This window comes from Piliocolobus tephrosceles, chromosome 7, assembly GCF_002776525.5.
Source record: "Piliocolobus tephrosceles isolate RC106 chromosome 7, ASM277652v3, whole genome shotgun sequence".
In the NCBI taxonomy this organism is placed as follows: Eukaryota; Metazoa; Chordata; class Mammalia; order Primates; family Cercopithecidae; genus Piliocolobus; species Piliocolobus tephrosceles.
In genome coordinates this window covers 82364178-82389672 of record NC_045440.1, presented here as the reverse complement: position 1 = coordinate 82389672, position 25495 = coordinate 82364178, and the positions used below count along the sequence as shown (strand labels likewise).

The window sequence follows — 25495 nt, the reverse complement described above, 5'->3', positions numbered from 1 at the left end:
TCCAGGAACCTGCTTAGTTCAGATTTTAAGTATTTTTAGCTGAAAATCTTTGTTGTGCTCAAAGAACATGTTATAGTGCTACTTCTTGTTTCATCACATGAATACAATTTCTGTGCTCTGCTGCAATAGACTGACTTCTTTGTCTGCCTACTCTGCCTGCCTGGGATATGTGAACTATGCCAAGCCTTCTTACCTATGAATACTTCCTCACACTGCTCCCCTACATTTCTCTCCCACAACATATTTGTGACTGTTATCATAATACTTACAGACATTTTCCTCTTTTTCTTCCCTTTCAATAAGAATTCTTAATTGTGCAGACTCAGGATTGAGAGTGACCGACATGCCTAAACACACACACACATTCATTCACGATCACATAATTCATGCAGTCTTTTCCAAAGCATGAAGGGCCTAAGCCTTATAAATGTAAGATCGATCAAAAAATTTTTGAAGATTCAAATAGTAATCTCATTCATTTTATAAATTTTTTTGGAGACAAAAGGGAGTATTATGTGGGGTTTTCTTTTATCCTATTGGGCGGGCAGCTGGCCATTGAAGAGCCATTCATTGCTTAGTCCTGACACTGCCTTTCCCCATTGGGTCTCTGTACGAGTCACATGCTTTGGGCGTCCTTGAAAAGAATCTTCTCAGGCCTCAGCATCTTATCTGAGTCTCCTGAATCCCACTTAGAACTGCATTGAGCTCTCACCCATCACGATGAGCAACAAATTCCTGGGCACCTGGAAACTTGTCTCTAGTGAGCACTTTGACGATTACATGAAAGCTCTGGGTAAGAAATGCTTTTTGTTGTTCTGCTGAAAAGCTCCTTTTTAAGAAAGCTACATGACATTTTCATCTAACATCCTTAACAGGAGACTTGGGGGGTTTGCACAGGCCGCAGTACATTCCTCTTTTAGGATTAATCTTTTTTGTGTCATTCAGATAATTTATTTGAATTTTATTTGTGGTAACTTTTAATAGACTTTAACTTAAATGAGAGACCTGCTTAAATGCATGGAACTCCCACTGATTTCAAGGGCAATTTCATACCAAGAGATTTTTGGTTGCAGATCCAGAGGAAAGAAAGCTTAAAACATAGTCAACCCATTTTCTGGCTTTTCTGAGAGCTATGTTCATAGCAACTAAAGTGTTCATAAAATAAGGAATTGAATATATTGCAAATCCTAGAAAACCTTAATTAAAAATTTTAATCTTTAGCTAAGCTAATAGTGTTTTCTCTCTACCTCTAGGTTGTCCTTTATTACACAATATGTAGATACAGAAAGTTTGAAAAACAAAAATACTTCCTAAAATACTATGTTCATAGCCTAGGGAAGTTATTGAGAGAAAAAGAACTGGAGTTGTGGCAGTAAACTCAAACTCAATTTCACTAACATCAGACGTTTCTGGAGTTGGAGCAGTGAATGGAGATGGAAAACCGAGTCATTAGTTACAACAACTTTATTTTATTCTATTTCTAGAGTATGTCCCATCGATATAAACACAATAGATATGAAGAGTCTTTGGGAATTTTCAGAACTATATGAATATAACAAAGAGTGATGCCAGTGACCTGAGGTTGTTGTGCTTGTCAAAGTGCCTACAGCTTTACTTAACTGTTCAGAAAGCTTGTATAAAATGTTTTATTTTAGATAAAATGAGCAAAGTCATGTCATTGTTGCCTGGAACACTAAGAGAACTTATGGGGATGAATTCATACTGTGAGACCGGTTAGATTTAAAGACTTCACTTTATAGCTGAGGAAGAAGCCAAATAAAAGAAAGTCTCCGTGAAGGATTCTCTAATTTCATTGTTTTCCAGTTTAGTGTGCAAAATAACACCTTGGGATTTGGTAAATATAAATTCTCAGGCTTGGTCCCAGAGAGTACAATTTAACTTGAAAAACATTGTCCTAAACTGTATAAAATAACAAAAGATTAATCAGAATTTGAAGAAAGAATATAGTTTATAGTTTATTGACTATAACTCTTAACTTCTTATTCAGTATATAAAAATTTGAGATCGTTTTAACTGGAAAAAGTATATCCAAGCATTGAGACTTCCTGGAAAACTAGTTTTTCTTTCATATTTTTTTATTTGACATTTTCCTTTTTCCATATATTTTATAGTCTTGGTAATAATGGTAGTAAACTTAAGAGTCTAATTGTGTTTCATTTTTGAAACGTAGAAGATTTTTTTTTAAATATTTTATTTCTCTATGATCATTTATAATAGTATAGATCTCAAAGGTAGATGGATAATTTTTTTCCTACCAGGTAGATATAGAAGCCACAAAATTTCAGAAGTGAGATTCTATCAAAATTATGAGGGGAATACTTCTTCATATCCATAATATGGTATTGAGGGAAAATATCATGGAACAATACATATATGCTATAATCTCATTTAAAAAATATATCTAGAGCATTTGTACATACAAACTAAAATCTCTAAAATGATTTATGCAAATCTATAATTAGTAATTTTCAATGGCGAATAGGATTGGATGTGATAAAAATAGATGACTTGCACTAGCTATTTCAGCTGGAAACTTTTACTCTTGAAAATCTGCAGACGTTGGCCAGGTGCGGTGGCTCGCGCCTGTAATCCCAGCCCTTTGGGAGGCCGAGGCAAGCAGATCACGAGGTCAGGAGATCGAGATCATCCTGGCTAACACGGTGAAACCCTGTCTCTACTAAAAATACAAAAAATTAGCCGGGCGTGGTGGTGGGCACCTGTAGTCCCAGCTACTCGGGAGGCTCAGGCAGGAGAAAGGAGTGAACCTGGGAGGCGGAGCTTGCAGTGAGCCGAGATGCACCACTGCACTCCAGCCTGGGCCACAGAGTGAGACTCCATCTTAAAAAAAAAAAGAAAGATAGAAAAGAAAAAGAAAAGAAAAGAAAATCTGCAGACATTACTTTTGGAACAACAAAACCTAAAATGTGTGAGTTCTGGGCATGTATTTCCACTGGAAGTGAAACATAGAAGGAGACGCTTGGTAGTAAGTGATATTACCTGCCATCGACACACCTGGGGCACCACTGAGCAAAGGATATGGCCACCACAGTCTGTTTGGCTATGCTCTCTCGGTCACCATAGTTCTAACACTATCTCAATTTTCAGGTGTGGGGTTAGCCACCAGAAAACTGGGAAATTTGGCCAAACCTACTGTGATCATCAGCAAGAAAGGAGATATTATAACTATACGAACTGAAAGCACCTTTAAAAATACAGAGATCTCCTTCAAGCTAGGCCAGGAATTTGAAGAAACCACAGCTGACAATAGAAAGGCCAAGGTAATCTTTAATGCTTCTCTTCAAAGTTGGCCCAGTGGGCTGCTTGAGAGAGAGGAATATTCCTGCCAGTGTTTAAAAGGATAAACTCCATTCTGTTGAAAAGGAGTGTATCTCCTGAGACATCTATTATGAAAATGGTTCAGTACTGAAAGAACTGCTTCTTTGATCAACAAATTTCAGGCAAGTCAATTGCATGACTTTGTCTTTGCAGAGCATCATAACCCTACAGAGAGGATCACTGAATCAAGTGCAGAGATGGGATGGCAAAGAGACAACCATAAAGAGAAAGCTAGTGAATGGGAAAATGGTAGCGGTAAGAGTATTTTTACTTCTAAATAGAGAAATCATGCTATATAAATAATTTGATTATATCATTTTCAAAACATTCTTCGTTCTTTGGAATATGAATGGATAAAAATGACTAAGAATAAAGTAATAGTTAATGCTTCAGTGATATTTAAACTATTACAGACTCATCTTCAAGTACTGACTCAAGATTTTAGAAATAAAAAAGGCCATTTTTTATTTTACAAATAAAAATACCTAAAAATGGTAGTAAGGTTAGAGAAAGTTTAGGTAAATCTTACTAGTTTGGACTCACAAAGAAGAAGGCAAGTCTAAATTTTAAAAGCAAAATACACTCTGCAAGGTGTATTTTGTAGACTATTTGCAAAGTCATTTGTAGACTATTTGCAGATATCCCACCATTTTTCATTCAAGAGCCCATACTAACTTAGAATCAATCATGTCAATAAAGCAAGCTGAACTCATTGGAGACTTCTAGTTGGCAGATGAAAATAATGACAAAGCTTGTGTGTGATGACTGTGACGATTTTTTTTAAGAGTTAAGGCTTTATGTTCACTAATTAACACATACATTGAATGTAAACAGATTCATGTACTCTTCCGAATGTTTCTTTCTTTAGTACAGTGGTTCTTACCCCTTGCTGCACAACAGATTTACATGGGGAGTAAATACCAATATGGAGGCCCCCAAACACATAACTGAATGTACATTTCTTGAGGGAGGAGGAGCCATCACTATATTTAAATGTTCCCCAGGTAACACAAATATGTAGATATTTTTGAAAATCACTGTCTTACTAGATTTAAATGCAAGTGAATTATACATAAAAACTTGCCACTTAAAAAAATTCCTTTACAGTACCATAGATCAACTTCTAAATTGTTTCTTCTATTTCAATGGTCATAATTCTGAATTACTGGAGACTGACAAACTGATATTTTATTCCTTTCTAAATTAATCTTATGAATTTATTTTGCATTTCTATTTTTATTACACATTTTCTGTTCTCTGGTTTGAACTTGAGATACTCAATTAACCTCTCTCTTTTTTAAGGAATGTAAAATGAAGGGCGTGGTGTGCACCAGAATCTATGAGAAGGTCTGAAAAATCGTTTCCTCATTGAAGTGGCTTTTGATCATTTAATGATGGAAATCAATTGCTTCCATTGACAAAACCTGAATACACTGCAAATGTTTGTTTTTGCTTTTGTCTTAATATATCAGATAGGCAAAGGCCTAAACTGAGAATTAATCTAGAAGTCAGTGTTATTTAAACAGTTTTAATGTGCATGCATGTTATTACTACATTAAAGCATATATGTTGGCCAGACACAATCAGTGGATGATGTCATTTAATTAACTACAAAATTCTAACCTATGTTGAACTTTGTATACTTGAAATGAGAATAAAAAGGATATAGTTTGTTAGTAAAAGGAAATCAAAGTATTGATCACAGTAGCAAACTCAAATGCTGACAAGGGCCTGGGGAGTTATGGGGAAGGAGCATCAGAAATGAGGCAAGCTAGGAGAATGAGCTATTTTAATGTAAAGAATTGTAGTCTCAGCTAAAAGGGGTAGCCTCTACTCCAGCCAACATATTAAAATTAATGGATAATTTATAGACAGTTAAATACACAGATATTAAGGGTAGAGTTCAGTCCACTGTGACAAATGCATGCACCCCTATAACTCACATCCCAATCAAGATAACAAAACATTTTCTTAATCCTAGTACATTTTTTTCTGCCCTTTCCCAATCAGTGTCCTTTTCTGTTCCACCCCTACCAAAAGCAAGTAGTGGTTTGGTTTCTAACACATAGATTCATTTTGCCTGTTCATATAAAGGGAATTATACATCATTCATTCTTTTTTGTTTGCCTTTTTAAAATTCACCATAATGTATTTGAGATACAACCATATTGTTGCATGCAGCTGTAGTTTGTTTTTTTTTATTACCAAGTACTATTCCATTGTATGAATATATCACAGTTTATCCATTCTACTATTAAGACAATTGGGCTATTTCTAATTTTTGGCTGCTATGAATAAAGCTGCTACAAACATTTTTATACAAGAGTTTTTGTAAACATAGGAGTTCCTTTATTTTAAATAAATAACTAGTCATATAATCACTAGGTCCAGTAATTTGTGACAGGCAGGAATGGGGGACAATTGCATTGTGCCCAAGTAATAATAAAACTATTTCAGATGTATTATATGATTGAGCAAATGAGAAAACATGTTGATGTTGATGTTGATGGGAGTCAGGATGTTCACCGTGGAAAAATGAACATACAAATATGAAATGAGGGAAGGCAAGAAAGAACCATGTGGAAATGGAATAGAATTGATATAAATTCATAATTTCTAAACCATGTATATGTACGTTTATATGTATTATAATTGCATACACATGCATGCATGCATATATGTGTGTGATAATAGACATGCATCTATGTGTGTGTGTATATACACATGCATATATTTACTAATTCTATCTGCCAAAAGGGCTTAGACACATAAACACCTCAGCAGAAATGAATACACCTAGCACTCAGATCTTCGTGTCTAATAAAATTTGCCACTAAAAGGAACCAGGGCTACCTGGAAAAATGGCTGATTCCAAAGCAAGGGCAAGGTAGGAGAAAGATGAGCCTGAAATATATTGTTATGCCAGAAAGTAATGTTCAAAAAAAAATAGGTATATTGCCAAAACATAGAGCCTGCTTGAAGGGGCTCCCACTGGCCAAACTTGAGCCAATTTGAGAGCAAAATAATTGAGAAAAATAATAAATTATACACCATCGGGAAAAAATAGAAATCCATGAATCCATACTGATATAATGATACATAATCAATAGATAGGTAGATAGATAGATGACTAATAGATGTTTGATTGATAGATAGATAGATAGATAGATAGATAGATAGATAGATAGATAGACAAATGAGAAGGTGTCTCCTTTACAACAGAATGTCATGGGCCAGCTGGTAAATGTGGTTGAAAGGAGTTCTGGAATTGGAAAACCATCATTTTTCAACCATGACAGTAAATATAGCTCAGGCAAGAATTATCAATCAATGCTAAAGCTAGGGGGAAATTTTGATTAGGAGCAGGATATTAGGATATTATTCTGGGCTTAAAGTATCTCCTCACAAATTGCTTGTTAGTTTCTGGGGAAAGAAGAGTAACTATGCAACAGGAAAAAAAATGGACAACCTCTTGACTGGGTTATCAAAATTAACCTCACCAATAAACCGTGGATGTTCAACATGTGCCTTCAAATGTGACACACTGAGAAGGAAACAACATCGCTTTAACAAAAACAACAGAAAAAGACAGGGGGTTTTGACTGAATTCTTCAAAAATGTCAATATCATAGAAGACAAAGAAAAGCTGTGGAAATGTTTCAGATTAAATTATACTAAAAACACCTGAGAACTAAACACAGTAAGTGATACTAGACTGGATCCTGTACTAGAGGTAACATAAATGCTTCAAAGGACAATGTTAGGTCAATTGGCAAATTGGAATATAGACAGTCAATCAGATAACAAGTATACTTTGATTAAGTAAAAGAATATTCCTATTCTTGGAAAATACACAATGAAGTATTTTGAGGTAATGGACCATAATGTATGCAATCTACTCTCAAAAAATTCAGAAACCTATATTTGTGTGCATTTGTGTGTGCAACAGTACACATAAACATACATAAAGAGAGCAATTGATAAATGAGGTAAAATTTAACAATAATATGATACACATAAATAGAGAAAGACAGCAATTGATAGAGCAAATGAGATAAAATTTAACAATTGAGTAATCTGAGTAAAAGGTGTATGTGTTTTCTTTGAGATAGTCTGATTCTTGCAACTTTTTCTGTAAGTTGGAATTTACTTCCAAACATGATTGGAAAAAAAAAAAAAAAACCTTGCCCTTGGCAACTTCATCTCTTTTTCAGCCTAGAAATGTCTGTGTTAAGTGGTTTTTTTGTTTATTGTTGTTGTTTGCTGTTATTATTGTTTTGTCTCCAGGCTCCAACTCAAAAAATAAGAGTTTAAAAACTGCATTGTTATTTTTAGAGATTTGTGATAATATAACTTGTTATAAAATGCATTCCTCAATAAAGATAATTTCTCTATCATGCAAAAATTATGAGTGCTTTTTATTTTCGTAACAGAAAATGTCAAACTGCACTGATAAGAAGGAAGGCAAAATAATCATTTCAGCTAACAGTATATTTGTTAGATTTGAAAAAGATTTTAAAACAACCATAAGAGGGGAAAAATAAAACAAAATTTGAAGTTTTAGTAAATTTGGGCTGCTGCTACAGCAAAACAAAACAAAAAAAAAACTGAATAGCTAATAAACAACAGAAATTTGTTTCTCACAGTTCTGGAGGCTGGGAAGTCCAAGATCAAGGTGTAGTAGATTAAGTGTCTAGTGAGGCCTGGTTTCCTGGTCCATAGATAGCATGTTCTGGCTGCATCCTCACTTGGTAGAAGGGGAAAATGAGATTTCTTTGGCTTCTTTTATAAGGACCCCAGTCCCATTCATGAGGGCTCTACTCTCATTACCTAATCACCTCCCTAAAGGTCCCGCCTCTTAATACTATCAACTTGGGAGTTAGGATTTCAGCATATAAATTTAGAGGTACACAAACATTCAGACCATAGTACTTGGGTTCTGTAATATTCAAAAATAGAATCAGAATATAATTTTCATTCCCTAATTATTTTTTAATATAACATGGTGGTTAAGAACACAGTTAGAGGCAGGACTAGCTTGCAGCTCCTGCTCCAATGGACAGAGCAGCGTTAAGACTTTTGCTTCAAGAACTACCACAGGAACATACCAGGAAAGCTGAGAGAATTCACAGACCCTTTGAAGGAACTGGATCACCACTGCAGGCTCCCTGAGATGCCAAAAGACTGTGAGTCTACTTGCTTTCTCAATGGGGTGGCTCATGGTCTGGGAAAACTTCTCAGCCCTGGTCACAGGCTTCCTGGAAATACACTCGGTGCTACTGGAAGGCTAAAAGGGGAGTGAGGTTGACCTTTGGGACTGTGGGCTGCATGTGAACAGGGTGAGGCCTGTGACTGACAACTTTCCCCCACTTCCTTGGTGACCTGTATGACTCAGCAGAGGCAGCCATAATCTCCCTGGAAATATAACTTCATTGGCCTGGGAATCACACACCCATGCCCCACAGCAGCCACAGCAAGTCCCACCCAAGAAGAGTCTGAGCTCAGACACACCTATCGCTATCTACCTGGTGGTCTTTCTCTACCTACCCTGGTAGTCCAAAACAAAGGTCATAATCTTTGAAGAGCTCTATGTCCCTGCCCACCACCTGGGAAACCTGAAGCCTTAACCAGCGGTTCCTAGAGCAAGTTTGCATCCTCCTTTTCAAAAGCACCACCTCCTGGCTGGAAGCCAACCAACACAAAACCAGCACAATAAACAAAAACAAAAGCACAGACAGAGCCCACTTTACTTCCTTTCTACCTTCCCCCAGAACAGGTGCTCGTATTCACAGCTGCAAGACCTGAAGACAGATCACATCACAGGACTCTTTGCAGACATTCCCTAGTACCAGCCCAGAACCCAGTAGCTCCACTGGGTGGCTAGACCCCAAAGAGCAAAAACAATCACTACAGGTTGCTTCTGAGGAAGCTCCATTTCTAGGGGTAGTGAGGGAACATCACATCAAGAGAGCACCCCCTGGGACAAAAGAATATGCTCATACCTTCAATCCTAGACCTTCCCTCTGACATAGTCCACCCAAATGAGAGGGAGTCAGAAAAACAATTCTGGTAATATGACAAAACATATTTCTTCAACACTCTCAAAAGATCATACCAGCTCACCAGCAATGGATTCAAGTCAAGATGAAATCTCTGAATTGCCAGAAAAAGAATTCAGAAGGTCGATTCTTAAGCTAATCAAGGAGGCACCAGAGAAAGGTGAAGTCCAACTTAAAGAAATCAAAAACATGATACAGGATATGAAAGGAAAATTATTCTGTGAAATAGATAGCATAAATAAAAAATAATCACATCTTCCGGAAATAAAGGACACACTTAGAGAAACGCAAAATGCACTGGAAACTCTCAGCAATAGAATCAAACAAGCAGAAGAAAGAAGTTCAGAGTGTGAAGACAAGGCTTTTGAATTAACCTAATCCATCAAAGACAAAGAAAAAAAATTTTTTAAAAATGAACAAAGCCTCCAAGAAGTTTGGGACTAAACCTAAGAATAATTGGTGTTCCCAAGGAAGAAGAGAAAGTTTGAAAAACATATTTCGGGAAATAATTGAGGAAAACTTCCCTGGCCTTGCTAGACATCTAGACATCCACATACAAGAAGCTAAAAGAACATCAGGGAAATTCATCACAAAAAGATAATCACCAGGTTATCTAAAGTCAAGGCAAAAAGAATCTTAAGAACTGTGAAGCAAAAGCATCAGGTAACCTGTAAAGGAAAACCTATCAGATTAACAGCAGATTTCTCAGCAGAAATCCTATAAGCTAGAAGGAATTGGGGTCCTATTTTTAGTCTCCTTAAGCAAAAACAATTATCAGATAAGAATTTTGTATCCAGCAAAACTAAGCTTCATAAATGAAGGAAAGATAACAATATTTCCAGACAAACAAATGCTGAGAGAATTCACCACTACAAAGCCAGCACTACAAGAACTGCTAAAAGGAGCTCTCAATCTCGAAACAAATCCTTGAAATACACCAAAATAGAATTTCATTAAAACACAGATCTCACAGGACCTATATAATAATAACACAATGAAAAAAACCAAAGTATTCAGGTAACAAATAGCATGATGAATAGAAAAGTGCCTCATATCTCAGTACTAACATTGAATATAAATGGCCTAAATATTCCACTTAAAAGATACAGAATGGTAGAATGGGTAAGATTCACCAACCTGGCTGGGCACAGTGATTCTTGCCTATAATCCAGCACTTTGGGAGGCCTAGGTGGGTGGATCACCTGAGGTCAGGAGTTCAAGACTAGAATGGGGAACATGGCAAAACCCCATCTCTACTAAAAGTACAAAATTTGGCTGGGTGTGGTGGCATGTGCCTGTGGTACCACCTACTCAGGAGACTGAGACAGGAGGATTGCTTGAACCCAGGAGGCAGAGGTTGCAGTGAACTGAGATTATGCCACTGCACTCCAGCCTGAGTGACAGAGCAAGACTCCATCTCAGAAAAAAAAAAAAGAAAGAAATTCACCAACCAAGTGTCTACTGTCTTCAGGAGACTCACCTAACATATAAGGACTCACATAAACTTCAGATAAAGAGGTGCTAAAAGATATTCCATGCAAATGGACACCAAAAGTGAGCAGGAGTAGCTATTCTTATATCAAACTAAACAAACTTTGAAGCAACAGCAGTTAAAAAAGACAAAGAGGGAGATTATAAATTGATAAAAGGACTAGTCCAACAGGGAAATAACACAATTCTAAAAATATATGCATCTATCACTGGAGCTCCCAAATTTATAAAACAATTACTACTAGACCTAAGTAATGAGATAGACAGCAACACAATAATAGTGGGGGACTTTAATACTCCACTGACAGCACTAGACAGCTTATCAAGACAGAAAGTCAACAAAGAAACAATGGACCTAAACTATACCCGACAACAAATGGATATAACAGATATTTACAGAACATTCTACCCAACAACTGCAGAATATACATTCTATTCATATGCACATGAACATTCTCCAAGACAGCCCATATGATAGACTACAAAACAAGTCTCAGTAAATTTTAAAAACTCAAAATTATATCAAGTACTCTCTCAGATCATAGTGGAATAAAATTGGAAATCAAGTCCAAAAGGAAACCCCAAAACCATGCAAATATGTGGAAATTAAATAACGGGCTTCTTAATGATCATTGGGTCAACAATGAAATCAAGATGGAATTTAAAAATTCTTTGAACTGAATGATAATAGTGACACAATCCATCAAAACCTCTGGTATACAATAAAAGCAGTGGTAAAAGGAAAGTTCATTGCATTAAATGCCTACATCGAAAACTCTGAAAGAGTACAAATAGACAATTTAAGGTCACATCTCACAGAATTGAAGAAGAAACAAGAACAATCCAAACTTAAACAGAGCAGAAAAGAAATAATGAAGAATGGCCGGGCACGGTGGCTCAAGCCTGTAATCCCAGCACTTTGGGAGGCCGAGACGGGCAGATCACAAGGTCAGGAGATCGAGACCACCCTGGCTAGTACGGTGAAACCCCGTCTCTACTAAAGAATACAAAAAACTAGCCGGGTGACGAGGCGGGCGCCTGTAGTCCCAGCTACTTGGGAGGCGGAGGCAGGAGAATGGCCTAAACCTGGGAGGTGGAGCTTGCAGTGAGCTGAGATCCTGCCACGGCACTCCAGCCTGGGCGACAGAGCCAGACTCCGTCTCAAAAAAAAAAAAAGAAAGAAAGAAAGAAATAATGAAGATTAGATCCGAACTAAATGAAATTGAAACAAGAAATATAAAAGACAAATTAAACAAAAAGCTGATTCTTTGAAAAGATAAATAAAATTGATAGACCATTAGTGAGATTAATCAAGAAAAGAAGAGAGAAGATCCAAATAAGCCCAATTAGAAATGAAACAGGAGATAATAACTGATACCACAGAAATACAAAAGATTATTAAAGGCTACTATGAAAACCTTTGTGCACATAGACTAGAAAAACCTAGAGGAGACGGATAAATTCCTGGAACTATACAACCCTCCTAGATTAAACCAGGCTGACTTAGAAACTCTAAATAGACCAATAACAAGCAGTGAGATTGAAATGGTAATAAAATAATTGCCAACTAAAAAAAGGCCAGGACCGGCCAGGCACGGTGGCGCACGCCTGTAGTCCCAGCACTTTAGGAGGCCGAGGCAGGTGGATTACCTGAAGTCAAGAGTTCAAGACCAGCTTGGCCAACATGGTGAAACCCCATCTCTACTAAAAATACAAAAAATTAGCCGGGCGTGGGGGTGGGCGCCTGTAGTCCCAGCTACTCGGGAGTCTGAGGCAGGAGAAACGCTTGAACCTCGGAGGCAGAGGTTGTAGTGAGCTGAGATCGTGCCACTGCATTCCAGCTTGGGCAACAGATCTCAAAAACAAAACAAACAAACAAAAGACCAAGACCAGATGGATTCACAGCTAAATTCCATTAAACATTCAAAGAAGAATTGGTACCAATCCTATTGACACTGTTCCAAAAGATAGACAAAGGGGGAATCCTTCCTAAATCATTCTATGAAGCCAGTATTACTGTAGTTTCAAAACCAGGGAAAGACATAACAAAAAAAGAAAACTACAGACCAATATCCCTGATGAACACTGATGCAAAAATCCTTAACAAAATACTACCAAACCAAATCCAACAGCATATTGAAAACCTAATCCACCATGATCAAGTGGGTTTCATATCAAGGATACAGGGATAGTTTAACATATGTAAGTCAATAAATGTAATACCTCACATAAAAAAAGTTAAAAACAAAAATTACCTGATTATCTCAACAGACCCAGACAAAGCATTTAACAAAATCCAGCATTCCTTTATGATAAAACTCCCAGCAAAATTGGCATACATGGGGCATACCTTAAGGTAATAAAAGCCATCTATGAGAAACCCACAGTCTATATTATACTGAATGGGGAAAAGTTGAAAGCATTCCCCCTGAGAACTGGAATAAGACAAGGATGCCCACTTTCACCACGTCTATTCAACATAGTACTGGAAGTCCTAGCTAGAGCAATAAGAAAGAAATAAAGGGCATCCAAATTGGTAAAGAGGAAGTCAAACTTTCATTGTTGCTGACGATGACTGTATACCTAGAAAACCCTAAAGACTCATCCAAAGTGCTCCTAGAACTGGTAAATTGATTCAGCAAAGTTTCAGGATATAAACCAATGTAAAAAATCAGTAGCCCTGCTATACACCAACAGCAACCAAATTGAGAACCAAATCAAGAACTCAACCCCTCTAACAGTAGCTGCAAAATAAATAAAACACTTGGGAATATACCTAACTAAGGATGTGAAAGACCTCCACAGAGAAAACTATAAAACACTGCTGAAAGAAATCATAGATGACAAAAACAAATGGAAACACATCCCATGGTCATGGATGGGTATAATCAATATTGTGAATATGACAATACTGACAAAAGCAATCTACAAATTCAATGTAATTCCCATCCAAATACCACCATCAGTCTTCAAAGAACTAGAAAAACAATCCTAAAATTCATATGGAACCAAAAAAAAGCCCACACATGAAAGCAAGGCTAAGCAAAAGGAACAAATCTGGAGACACCACATTACCTCACTTCAAACTATAAGGCCATAGTCACCAAAACAACATGGTACTGGTATAAAAATAGGCACATAGACCAATGGAACAGAATAGAGAACTCAGAAATAAAACCAAATACTTACAGCCAACTGATTTTTAACAAAGCAAACAAAAACATGTAGTAGAGAAAGGACAACCTATTTAACCAACGGTGCTGAGACAATTGGAAAGCCATACGTAAAAGAATGAAACTGGATTCTCATCTCTCACCTTATGCAAAAAAATCAACTTAACATGGATCAAAGACTTAAAAATCTAAGACCTGAAACCATAAAGATTCTAGAAGATAACATTGGAAAACCCATTCCAGACATTTGCTTAGGCAAGGACTTCATGACCAAGAACTCAAAAGCAAATGCAACAAAAACAAAGACAAATAGATGGGACTTGATGAAATGAAAAGCTTCTGCACAACAAAAGAAACAATCAGCAGAGTTAACAGACAACCCACAGAGTGGAAGAAAATCTTCACAGTCTATACATCTGAGAAAGGACTAATGTCCAGAATCTACAAAGAAATCAAACAAATCAGCAAGTAAAAAACCATCCCATCAAAAAGTGAGCTAAGGACATGAATAGACAGTTCTCCAAAGAAGATATACAAATGGCCAATGAGCATATGGAAAATGCTCAACATCACTAATTATTGGGGAAATGCAAATTAAAACCACAGTGCAATACTACCTCACTCTTGCAAGAACAGCAGCCCTTGAATCCTAGATCTTCCATAAGAATGGCCATAATCAAAAAATTTTAAAAAATATTAGATGCTGCCATGGATGCAGTGAAAAGGCAACACTTTTACATTGTTGGTGGGAATGTAAACTAGTACAACCACTAGGAAAAACAGTGTGGAAATTCCTTTAAGAACTAAAAGTAGATCTACCATTTGATTTAGCAATTCCACTACTAGGTATCTACCCAGAGGGAAAAAAAGTCATTATGCGAAAAAGGTACTTGCACACACATGTTTATACCAGCACAATTTGCAACTGCAAAAATATGGAACCAGCCCTAATCCCCATCAATCAATGAGTGGATAAAGAAAATATGATATATATATATATATATATATATATATATATATATATATATATATACACACACACACACCATGGAATACTACTCAGCCATAAAAAGGAATGAAATAATGGCATTCACAGCAACCTAGATGGAATTGGAGACTATCGTTCTAAGTGAAGTAATTCAGGAATGGAAAACCAAACGTTGTATGTTTTCATTCATATGTGGGATCTAAGCTATGAGGATGCAAAGGCATAAGAATGATACACTGGACTTTGGGGATTTGGCAGAAAGGTGGGGGGTATAGGGAGGAATAAAAGACTACACGTTGGGTACAGTGTACACAGCTAGGGTGATGCGTTCACCAAAATCTCAGAAATCACCACTAAAAAACTTACTCATGTAACCAAACCACCACTGGTTCCCAAAAACCTATTGAAATAAAAAAATTAATTTAAAAAAACCACAGACTGTCTAGTTCTAATTCCAATATGCTATTTACTAGCTGTGTGTCACTAGGCAAGTTACATAACTTCTCTCACCCCCAGTTCCTTCCTCTGTAAAAATGGGGACAATAGAATATATCTCAAAGAACTGTAAAAAAAAGTTAATATTTATTTTAACTTATATGTTAAATATCAGTTAGACATATTTAACTTATATGTCTAACATGTTTAAATTAACTTATAAGTTAAATACAGAGTAAATATTTAACTTATAAGTTAACTTAAACACATATTAACATATAAGTTAATATATGTAAAGTGCTTAGAACAGTTCTTGGCACAGAAAAAGCATTATAGAAATGTCTTGTTATTATTGTTTATCTAGTAATATATATGATGTTCAAGTAGAACATGTTATTATACCTCAAAATGAAGAGAACATCACAAGATTTCATAACTATTGATGTTTTAAGTGATTCGCATACCAAGTGACTAAATTTATTAAGAATATTATTTTCACAGAAGTAAAAACAATCAAGAAACTTGTTAAAATGAATCCTAGACAAACCAACAATACTGCTAGTCTAAGCAACTTCAAAAAATGGAAATTGATTATTATCTTCTCTAATCTAAGTAAGGCCTAAATAAATGCATTTTATCCCCAAAGAATAAATAACTTATCTAATATTAATCAGGTGATGATTGGCATGCCTGATCTAGTTCTTTCAGATGTGGTAGTAAAATGAAGCTGGCTAAAATTGGCTTAAGAGCTAAATTTTCAGAAATTTGGCAAGTCAGTTGTAAAACCATTGGTAGCTTGAAATCAGCTATGATGGGAGAAACAGACAAACAGAACCAGCGAAATAGACAAACACAACTAAACATAGCTTTGTTTCCTAGGGAGCTGGTTTTCAACATTTACTAACACATCACCACCTACAAGTAGCATAATACTTGGATTTCATTAACAAGAGTCCTATTTTCATGCTGGCCATAATATTACTAATTTTTAACTAAAGATTTAATTGACAATTTCTTAAAAAGTCACTTCTGGTAGGACATGGTGGCTCCTGCCGATAAGCCCAGCACTTTGAGAGGCTGAGGTTGGAGGATCGCTTGAGCCCAAGTGTTTGAAGTCACAGTGAGCTATGGCTATGTCACGGCACTACAGCCTGGGTGACAGAGTGAGACCTTCTGTCTAAGAAAAAAGTCACTTCTGCTTAGCTTTTAGAGTGATTTCCTCTAGTCCAAGTTGTAACTCCCTAAGCATAGCTGCACGTTAGAATCCCCTGGAAGTTTTTAAACATATGAATACCAAGATTGCACCCCAGATCCACTGAATTACAAATTATGGGTGATGGGTGAGACCCAGGCACCAATATTGTTAAAAGGTAAACTTAGGCACAGAAAAATTTTAAAGAGTTTATTTGAGCCAACAGTGATTCATAAATCAGGCAGCCCCAAACCACAAGTTGTGTGGGCTCTAACCAGGTAGGAATCGGGGAAAATTTTTGCAAGGTATTTCCAGAAGTAAGACAGAAAATATTGAATTGGTTAAAGTAGAACATCCCTAGTTGGAGATTAGTTGGCAGTTTCTTATTGATAAAATTTCTAGTTAGAGGTTGGTTCGTGGTTTCGTGGTTTCTGATTGGTAGATTCTCTAGTTAGATGTTAATTGGCAGTTCTGATTGGAGAAGCTTAAGTTTCATTTTATTGGTTACGCCAAATTTGTTTTGGTTTGCTTAGGTAGGAACCCAAAGCACTCAGCTTAATAACCTCCTAATTACTTTTTTTGACACTATTTTTCTTAATCTCCCAGGTGATTACAATGTGTGACCAGTGTAAGCACCATTGTGCCGAAGACTTCCGTAGATAGAAATTTAATAGTCTATTGTGTTGCTATCAATAAAATGGAGTAAAATGTTATCAAAGTCGGGAGTACCAAGGGTTTCCAATGTGATATTAAATAATAGTAGATAGTAAAAATACTACCTTAAAAGCAATTTAGATGTAATCAAGTCCTTTGTTAGGGAAGCAACTGTTTGCGTCTTATCTTTGTTATTTCCACAGGCAGCCACACAATTGGCCATTACTCATGACAAAGCATATGGAAAAGTGAAAGTTTAAAAATAGCCAAATGTGGATCAACCAGGAAAACAGATCTATAAAATAATGATACACCTTAGCAAAATATAAATCATCTTTCAGCAGAATTTTAAAAGGTCAAATTACTCAAAAAAAAAAAAAAAAAAAAAAAAAAGGAGTATGGAACAAATTATTTAAAAGGCATTTCCCACATTTTGCTATCTATTTAAAAAAAAATCAATAATGGAATGCAAAGTTTCCAGGTCCCAGTTATCTGGGTTGGAATTTTGGCAGTCTTTCTGGAGCATGAGATCCTCCCTGCAGCTAACTGCCGTGCAACTCTTTTAATTGGCCTAGTGGTACAGAGTGAATTTCCCAGTAGTACCAAAAGATTGATGTTTCTACCGGGAAAGGTTTTGAAAACTCCATCTGCGACAAGGCTGTTTTTCATCCATTAAGAAAACTAGACAGTATTATTCCCTTATTGGAATTTAAGACAGACATAAATTTTTTTTGCACAACCTGGCATTTGGCATTATAGTACTATTATTCTTGATCTTCTGTAATTACATTTTTCCAGATTATTAGTGCATCATTAATGCATATAAATTGCATTAAACAAATTAAGTAGTATAGTGTAAATTGATGATAGTTCAGTTTGGTGGTTTCCAAAATAAATCACCAGTAGACTTTTATTTCTTAACGTAATTTGGCATCTGGGGAACACTTGCCCTTAAAGCCAGCACAAATTTAGATTTTTATTGAAAACTATCTTGTATTATGCCTCATTTTATTCATTTCAGTTACATCTTCCTCAGATAGATTGTGTTGCTGTTGAAGGTGGACCACAGCTACCTAAACTGCTTTGTGTCCATGAAAACTCCCAGGAAAGTCTAGGTCACCGCAAGTATTACTGAAATATCAGGCTGACACAGGAAGGTTCATGGCATCTATTGCCTATTCTGTGTATTAGAGGAGCAAGAACACTGAAAGTATAGTGGGAAAACAAAGATTTGAACTCTGGCTTTGCCACTTATTACCTGTGTGGCATTAAGTCACTAACTCTAACTTGCAATTTCCTAATTTGTACAATGGGGCCATAATAGCTACCCCACACAGTTGATATGGAAGAAAAATATATGACGTTTGTGAAAGCACTTTGTAAAGTGTAAGATGTTATTCCTACATAAAATATTATCATGCCTGTGTTTCTAAGCACACATGAATACAAACCCTTTTATTCAGCGTGGAGATTTTTTGTTTTGAGTGGCTTTCTTGTATGAGTGCTCCAAATAATGATTGTATATAGAGCGTTTTCTGTCTATCAGGTTCCTGAATTGGTTGTAAAACATAGAGTGAATAAAATTAAATATATTACACAGCCTTGATTTGTTCTAACTAATAAAGGGAAACAGATTAGGGAAGATGCTGTTAAATCGAGTTTTATTCAGTATCTGAAATCACAGACTTGGACCTTAGTTCTATTATCCGCTCCTGCTTCCCGCCAGCCAGGTGACCTCATGCAGCTCATTCCATCATTGCATAGCCCCAGATTCTCCATCTTTAAAGGAGGGGCTAATCTGGATAGATCCTAATTAGTTATAAGTTACATACTGTTGTATCTAATATAATTGGCTATTTTTATAATGATTGGCTATTTCAATAATGATATTGAAATAACATTATTTTGTTTGTGAACTTCTCTGTTTAATAGCTGTCTGCTTTCCAACACTTCCAGAAGTTCTATGTGGATATAAATTTGATACTGCTGTATCTAATATAATTGGCTATTTGATATTGAAATAACATTATTTTGTGAACTTTTCTGTTTAATAGCTGTCTGCTTTCCAACATTTCCAGAAGTTCTATGTGAACAGAGATATGCATTTCACATATTTCCTTTCACACCCCACCTTCTTTCCCATCCCATAGATCATATTTCTTCAACAGACAAAAATTCCATTTCTGACTTCTCTGACCTGCACGGAAGGAGGTACATTTAATAATTCTCTTCACTTTGTTAGCACTGCAATATAACAATTTATTTAAACCTCTAATACTAGAAGAGAGCTCAACTGAAAAAAATTTAAATTGTAAATTTAAAAAATTTGCAGCCTACAGTGTTCGATTTATAGAAGAGTCTTTGTAAATGTTTGCTGAGTAAAGGAATGCATGAATGAGTACCAGTTCACCAATTCTGGCCACGGCATCCTATACACAGAGGGCCCATCCGTGCTGAGTCGGAAAACAAACAGATGGATAAATTTCCCAAAGGTTAGTCAAGGTAAATTCTTTTCCTTGGAATTTCAGACAAAGAGGAACAATGAAAGGCCATTATAGTATGCTGTCATGTCTAATTTTCCCCTTCTTTCCTTTTGAAATGGTTAGGCCTGAAATGTTAAACTATAAACAGGAAATCTGTCTGCTTCTCTGTTTCTCTGGTAAGTCACATGCATAGCCCAGAGATGGTACCTAAAATAATTCCACAGGAAAGCCAGGGATTTTCTTATTTAAAAATCATGAAAGACAGATGAATGAATGAGTCTGTGAAATAGTAGTATGATTAAGATTTATTTCTGCTCGAACAAAATAGATTACAGCAGTTCTGAGATCATTTCCAATTGTAAGCTCTGTATTTATCTTGCATAGAATTCATGTTGGTTTTAGATTTTTGAAATGTTCATGGGAGTGCAAAAACATTTGGGTGGGGAGGACACAGGGAATTATTAGAAAAGCACGCTAGAAAACTCCTTTGGTTCTGTGTTTTTGTGAACCGTCTTTATAGCTCATTGAATCCCAGAATTCCTGTGGGGTCCATCAGAGATCCACACAGCCTTCCTGCTGATTTATATCCGCTTTGCAGATTCAGCTGGTAGAAATGTGAGATCACTTTCAGACCATTCTACAGTCAGCAAATGCCTACATTAAAGCACATTTGCCTGCTTTCGGCCAAAATGATCTGGTCATCAGCATGGCAGTGGGTGAGAAATGAGGGAAAGTATTTGAAATAATTCCCAGGTAGAAATTGAAATAACTTCTACGTGAACAGAAAGGAATGTAAATATATCCTGATGAAAGGTTCTCCTCTCTGGAGAAAGTAGAAAGAAGGCAATACCATCAAATATTAAATCAGGGCTATCACTATTTATGACACTACTCCAGAAAGTAAAATTATGGTTCAAAGCCACAGGAACACTAAATAATACCACTGTCCTGCTGGACCCCTATAAACTTCAACGGAAATGGCACCAGACCCAAGAGGCTGTAAAAGAGACCCAGAGTCAGCAAACAACACATAGGGTTTACTGAGGACTTACATACAGGGACAGCCCGGTGGTTGTGAGCTGAACAGGAGAACTGCTCCCATTTGTAAAAAGCATGTGATTTATACAGATCAGGTGCATCTGCACTATCGGGGTATGCTTAAGCTAAGCTATTGCTGTCAGGTGCCAGACACTCCATCCCAGCATACCCTTGAATGGCCCTCACATTCCCCTCACTCATTCTTCTGCAATTTCCCTGGGGCCAGGTATGCAGAGAAGCCTTGCAACCAGCTGCAAAAGCACCCTTTGCCCACAGAGTTTCTCCATCTCTCCTAAGTCAGAGGCCGCTAGGGCTGCTCGAGACACTGATTGTCCTACCAAGGGGCTCATGTTGGGTACCCATGCACCATACCATTGGTTGGGTGCTGACTTTAAGATGGCTCTTTCACGCTAGCAGTGAAAAGCTCATTGTCGGGACCTCAGCAATGGTCAGCATAGATAATATACTTCCCCTACTAATTCCTAGGGGATGTACTGCAATTCCTCCATAGTCTGCCATAGCAAAGGAGATGTGGGGACGTCTCCCTCACTTGGCCAGGCTGCCTTGTAACCCACAACTACCCAGCTGAAGAAGGGGATGGCCCGATCCTCATTTTCAGCACTATAGAGGCCCTGCCTCAGGACCAAGTGATCTATGATAGATGCCATTTTACTCATCTCAAATCAAGAGAGTACACTACCCTATGCCCCCATGTCCCACAGATGGAGAAGCCATGCCGCGATCAACACCCTCCTCCACTGCCTGAACCCACTTCTTACCTCCACCAGCTCCACAAGCAGTGTAGTCTTTCCAGGATGGGGCAAGTTTTACTGGTCTACTTCCTGTAGGTGTGGCCAGGCTGCCTCCATTCCAGTAGTGACCATGGGTGGGCAGAGAGAACAGGAACCTCTATAGGCACCTCCCAGTCTTCACTCTCCTCCCCACTAGAGCTCTCCATTGGGTCCCAGGGCTCAGGGTCCCAGGACGATTTAAGTCATCATAACCCCATCCTGTTGGCATGGGAGTTGGTGACCCTTCAAACAGGCTAGCCAATAAGCCAGGGTCTCCATTTTGCCATCCTGTTCCCTTAGGCAGGACAGTAACATCTCCAATGTTACAGCCTGAACTAATCTGGCACCTCTATCTTGTCAAAGCTCATCTTGTAATTGACGAACTCGTGCCTGCACTGTGAGTTCAGCCTTAGCTTGGAGCACAGTCAGGAGCGACCAGTCAACTCGGAATGTGACCTTCGCTCAGTTAAATCTGTCCCCTGTAACAGTTCTTCCAGACTCCAACATTTTCAGGGTGTCCCTGTACTCACATGGTGGGCCCCATCCATCAGGGATAGTGGCTATCAGGCCCCACATTGAAGTGGACAGCTACCCCGGATTTTCCCCAGGGATTACCCCTTCCCTAATCCTGTCATCTCTGCACTCTTGGGGTTTTCTCCACCTCCTGCCTGGCTCACCAGTTGTCCTGAGAAATCCCTATAGACTTCAGCAGGGATGGCACCGTGTCCAGGAGGCCAAAGAAGAGACCCAGATCAACGAGTGAGACATAGAGATGGCAGTGGGCTTGACAGGACAGCCACTCCCATTTGTAAAAAGCATAAAGTTAATACGGATCAGGTGCATCTGCATTCTCAGGGCATACTTAACTTATTGCTACCAGTTGGGTCTGCTGTACTCCCCTGCTATCCACTTTCTTGATCCCAATAAATAGAGTGGGAAACAACACACTATTTCTACTACACAGTAATTGTTAAAAATAATTTTTAAAAAGCATGTTAAACATCACTTTAAACAAGTAACTTGCTTGGCAAATCACAGCCCTAATTCAATGGGCAGAGACTTTCACTGAATAAATATTACTAAGAAAGAAAGATGAGTGAAAACAGATCCTGCCATCAAGTGGGGGGACCAGATCAGAGGTGGAGAACAGAGACATGCTGTGAACAACAACAACAACAAATATATGTATAATGAATTTGGTGCTGTTCTTTGACGGTGGATTTAAGGAAGGCACTGGATATGATCTCAGGCGTGGATATGGAGTGGTTCTATGCTATATTATCCACTGTCTGTCACTAACAATTTAACCTGAAGGGCAAAGGAAGACTTCCTATAAGTTATATCATTGGTGTTTCCACAGCCTGAGCATCCATAATATACCTTAAATCAACTTTCCCTTATGACTGCAAGTGTGGTGTAGCCCAGGCAGGTCTGATGAGCAGTGTAAATTCCCTGCCCTGTGCTCACAGCCACAGCCTAGCATGCACCAGGGACTTAATGCTCACAATTATCTCTTACTATGTTGGCAGTTGTAGCCAATCATAATCAAACAAGTCCAGCAAGGTAAAGGCTATACAAGTTATGTGAGAAAATCTTCATGTGTTAAAAGAGGACATCTGGCAGTTCCCATTTTGTGGTGAACTAAATTTAGCTCTCATGACATTCAGTACGGGTATTAGTTGTTTCTAGCAAATTACTTTTGTCTGGAAAGCCATGTAAACACAAAGGTCAAATTCTGCTTCTTCTTTTATAATAGTCCACATGACTAGTGGAAGACATGAATTGAGAGAGTCTGAGGAAGACGACTGAACCACATCGCAAAATATATTTTAAAAATTTCCAAAGAATTTAATTTAAACCTACACCTCACGTAACTACATCGCTTGGTAACACCATACGTTATTCATAGGGTAAGTTCTGGAAATGAACTAAAGTTGTTTTATTGAACAATATAAAATAAGTTGTTTTAGTTGGTATTTTTCAATGTTTTAAAAATACAGTCACGCCCCGCATAACATTTTGGTCAACATCAGCCCCTATATATGACAGTGGTTCCAAAAGATCATAAGAGAGTTGCCCTGTACAGACGTACCATCTTTTATATGACATTTTTACCATACCTTTTCTATGTTTACATATGTTTAGATGCACAAATACTTACCATTATGTTACAGTCACCTACAGTATTCAGTACAGTAACATGCTGTACAGCTTTGAGGCCTTGGAGTAATAAGCTATACCAAATAGCCTAGGTGTGTAGTAGGCTATACCATCTGGATTTGCATAAGTACACTCTATGATGTTCACACAGCAACAAAATCACCTAACAAGACATGTCTCAAAACATCTTGTAGCTAAGTAATGCTAAGGGACATCATTAAGTGGTGTATGACTATATTATTTTCTTTTATATCCTATTGTCAAGCATTGGATAAAGCAAAACAAAGATTTCTGTTAGTGCCTTAGGGTTTAAAGCAATTAAGTGCAAATAACTTGACAGAATTCATAGCACTCTGGGAAGTAGCAGCTCGGGCAGCTGTTTAACTCAGATGATTTGGTCCTCTATTGCCCAACAAAGTGATTCTATATCAGCATATATGTCATAAAAGAGAGAGAGAAAAAAATTTTTTAATGGATGAAATGTTGTTTGATAGTTCTTTGGGGGAAAGTTGTCAAAATTTATATTACTTCTAAGTTACATAAAGTTCCATTTCAGTTGACAATTACTCTCTGCTATGTCACTTTCCTATATAAAAACAAAGTTAAATAATATTTACTGAGCTTTTACTATAAGCTAGACACTATTCTTAGTGTTTTGTTTGTATTACCTATTTAATTACTAAAATAACCTAGAAAGTAGATTTTTTTATTTGTATTTTACAGATAGGGAAACTGAGGCACAGAGTGGTTGAAAACTTGCTCAAGGTCACACAACTAGTAAGTAGTGAGTCTTGAATTTGAATTTGATAAGCTTCCTGAAAGCTGGTGCTTACAACTACTTACAACTACAATCAAATACCAAGTTTTTTTATTTGCCTATCAAATATGATTATTAAACTGCATTTTTAATCAGCTTCTTTATTTTTTATTAATTACATTTGCATTGTTTTTTGTGGGTACATAGTAGACATATAGTATGAGTTTCATGAGATATTTTGATACAGGCATGAGATGTGTAATAATTACATCAGAGTAAATGGGGTATCCATCATCTCAAGCATTTATCCTTTGTGCTTCAAACAATCCAATTATACCCTTTTAATTATTTTTAAATGCACATTTAAGTTATTTTTTACTATAGTCACCCTGTTGTGCTAGCAAATACTAGGTCTTATTTATTCTAACTAATTTTGGACTCATTAATCATCCTTCCTAACCTCCCCGCCTCACTACCCTTCCCAGCCTCAGGTAACCACCTTTCTACTCTCTATCTCCATGAGTTCCATTGTTTTAACTTTGAGCACCCACAGATAAGTGAGAACATGTGACGTTTGTCTTTTTGTGTGACATGGTTTGGCTGTGTCCCCACCCAAATCTCATCTTGAACTATAGTTCCCATTATCCCTACATGTGGGAGAAACCAGCGGGAGGTAATTGAATCATGGGGGTGGTTACCTCCATGCTGTTCTTGTGATGGTCAGTATGTTCTCATGAGATCTGATGGTTTTATTAGGGTTTTTACCCATCTTTGCTCTGCACTTATTTTTGCTGCTGCCATGTGAAGAAGGATATGTTTGTTTCCCCATCCACCATGACCGTAATTTCCTGAGGCTTCCCCAGCCCTGCAGAACTGTGAGTCAGTTAAACCTCTTTCCTTTATAAATTACCCAGTCT

General features: G+C 37.3%; 1 protein-coding gene across 3 annotated transcripts; it reads left to right on the top strand.

Annotated features, from left to right (window-relative positions):
• Window positions 1-583: 583 nt before the first annotated feature.
• PMP2 (peripheral myelin protein 2) lies at window positions 584-5242 on the top strand. Of its 3 annotated transcripts, none has more exons than XM_023227817.2 (4): window positions 584-793; window positions 3127-3299; window positions 3511-3612; window positions 4660-5242. In XM_023227817.2, the coding sequence occupies exons 1-4, from the start codon at window positions 721-723 to the stop codon at window positions 4708-4710; spliced, it is 399 nt and encodes a 132-aa protein (XP_023083585.1). In that variant the 5' UTR covers window positions 584-720; the 3' UTR covers window positions 4711-5242. The 3 variants fall into 3 exon arrangements, with proteins under 3 accessions (XP_023083585.1, XP_023083586.1, XP_023083587.1); XM_023227818.1 differs by having other exon boundaries at window positions 592-793; window positions 3511-3606; window positions 4660-5238; XM_023227819.2 differs by lacking the exon at window positions 3127-3299 and having other exon boundaries at window positions 608-793; window positions 4660-5238.
• Window positions 5243-25495: the final 20253 nt, after the last annotated feature.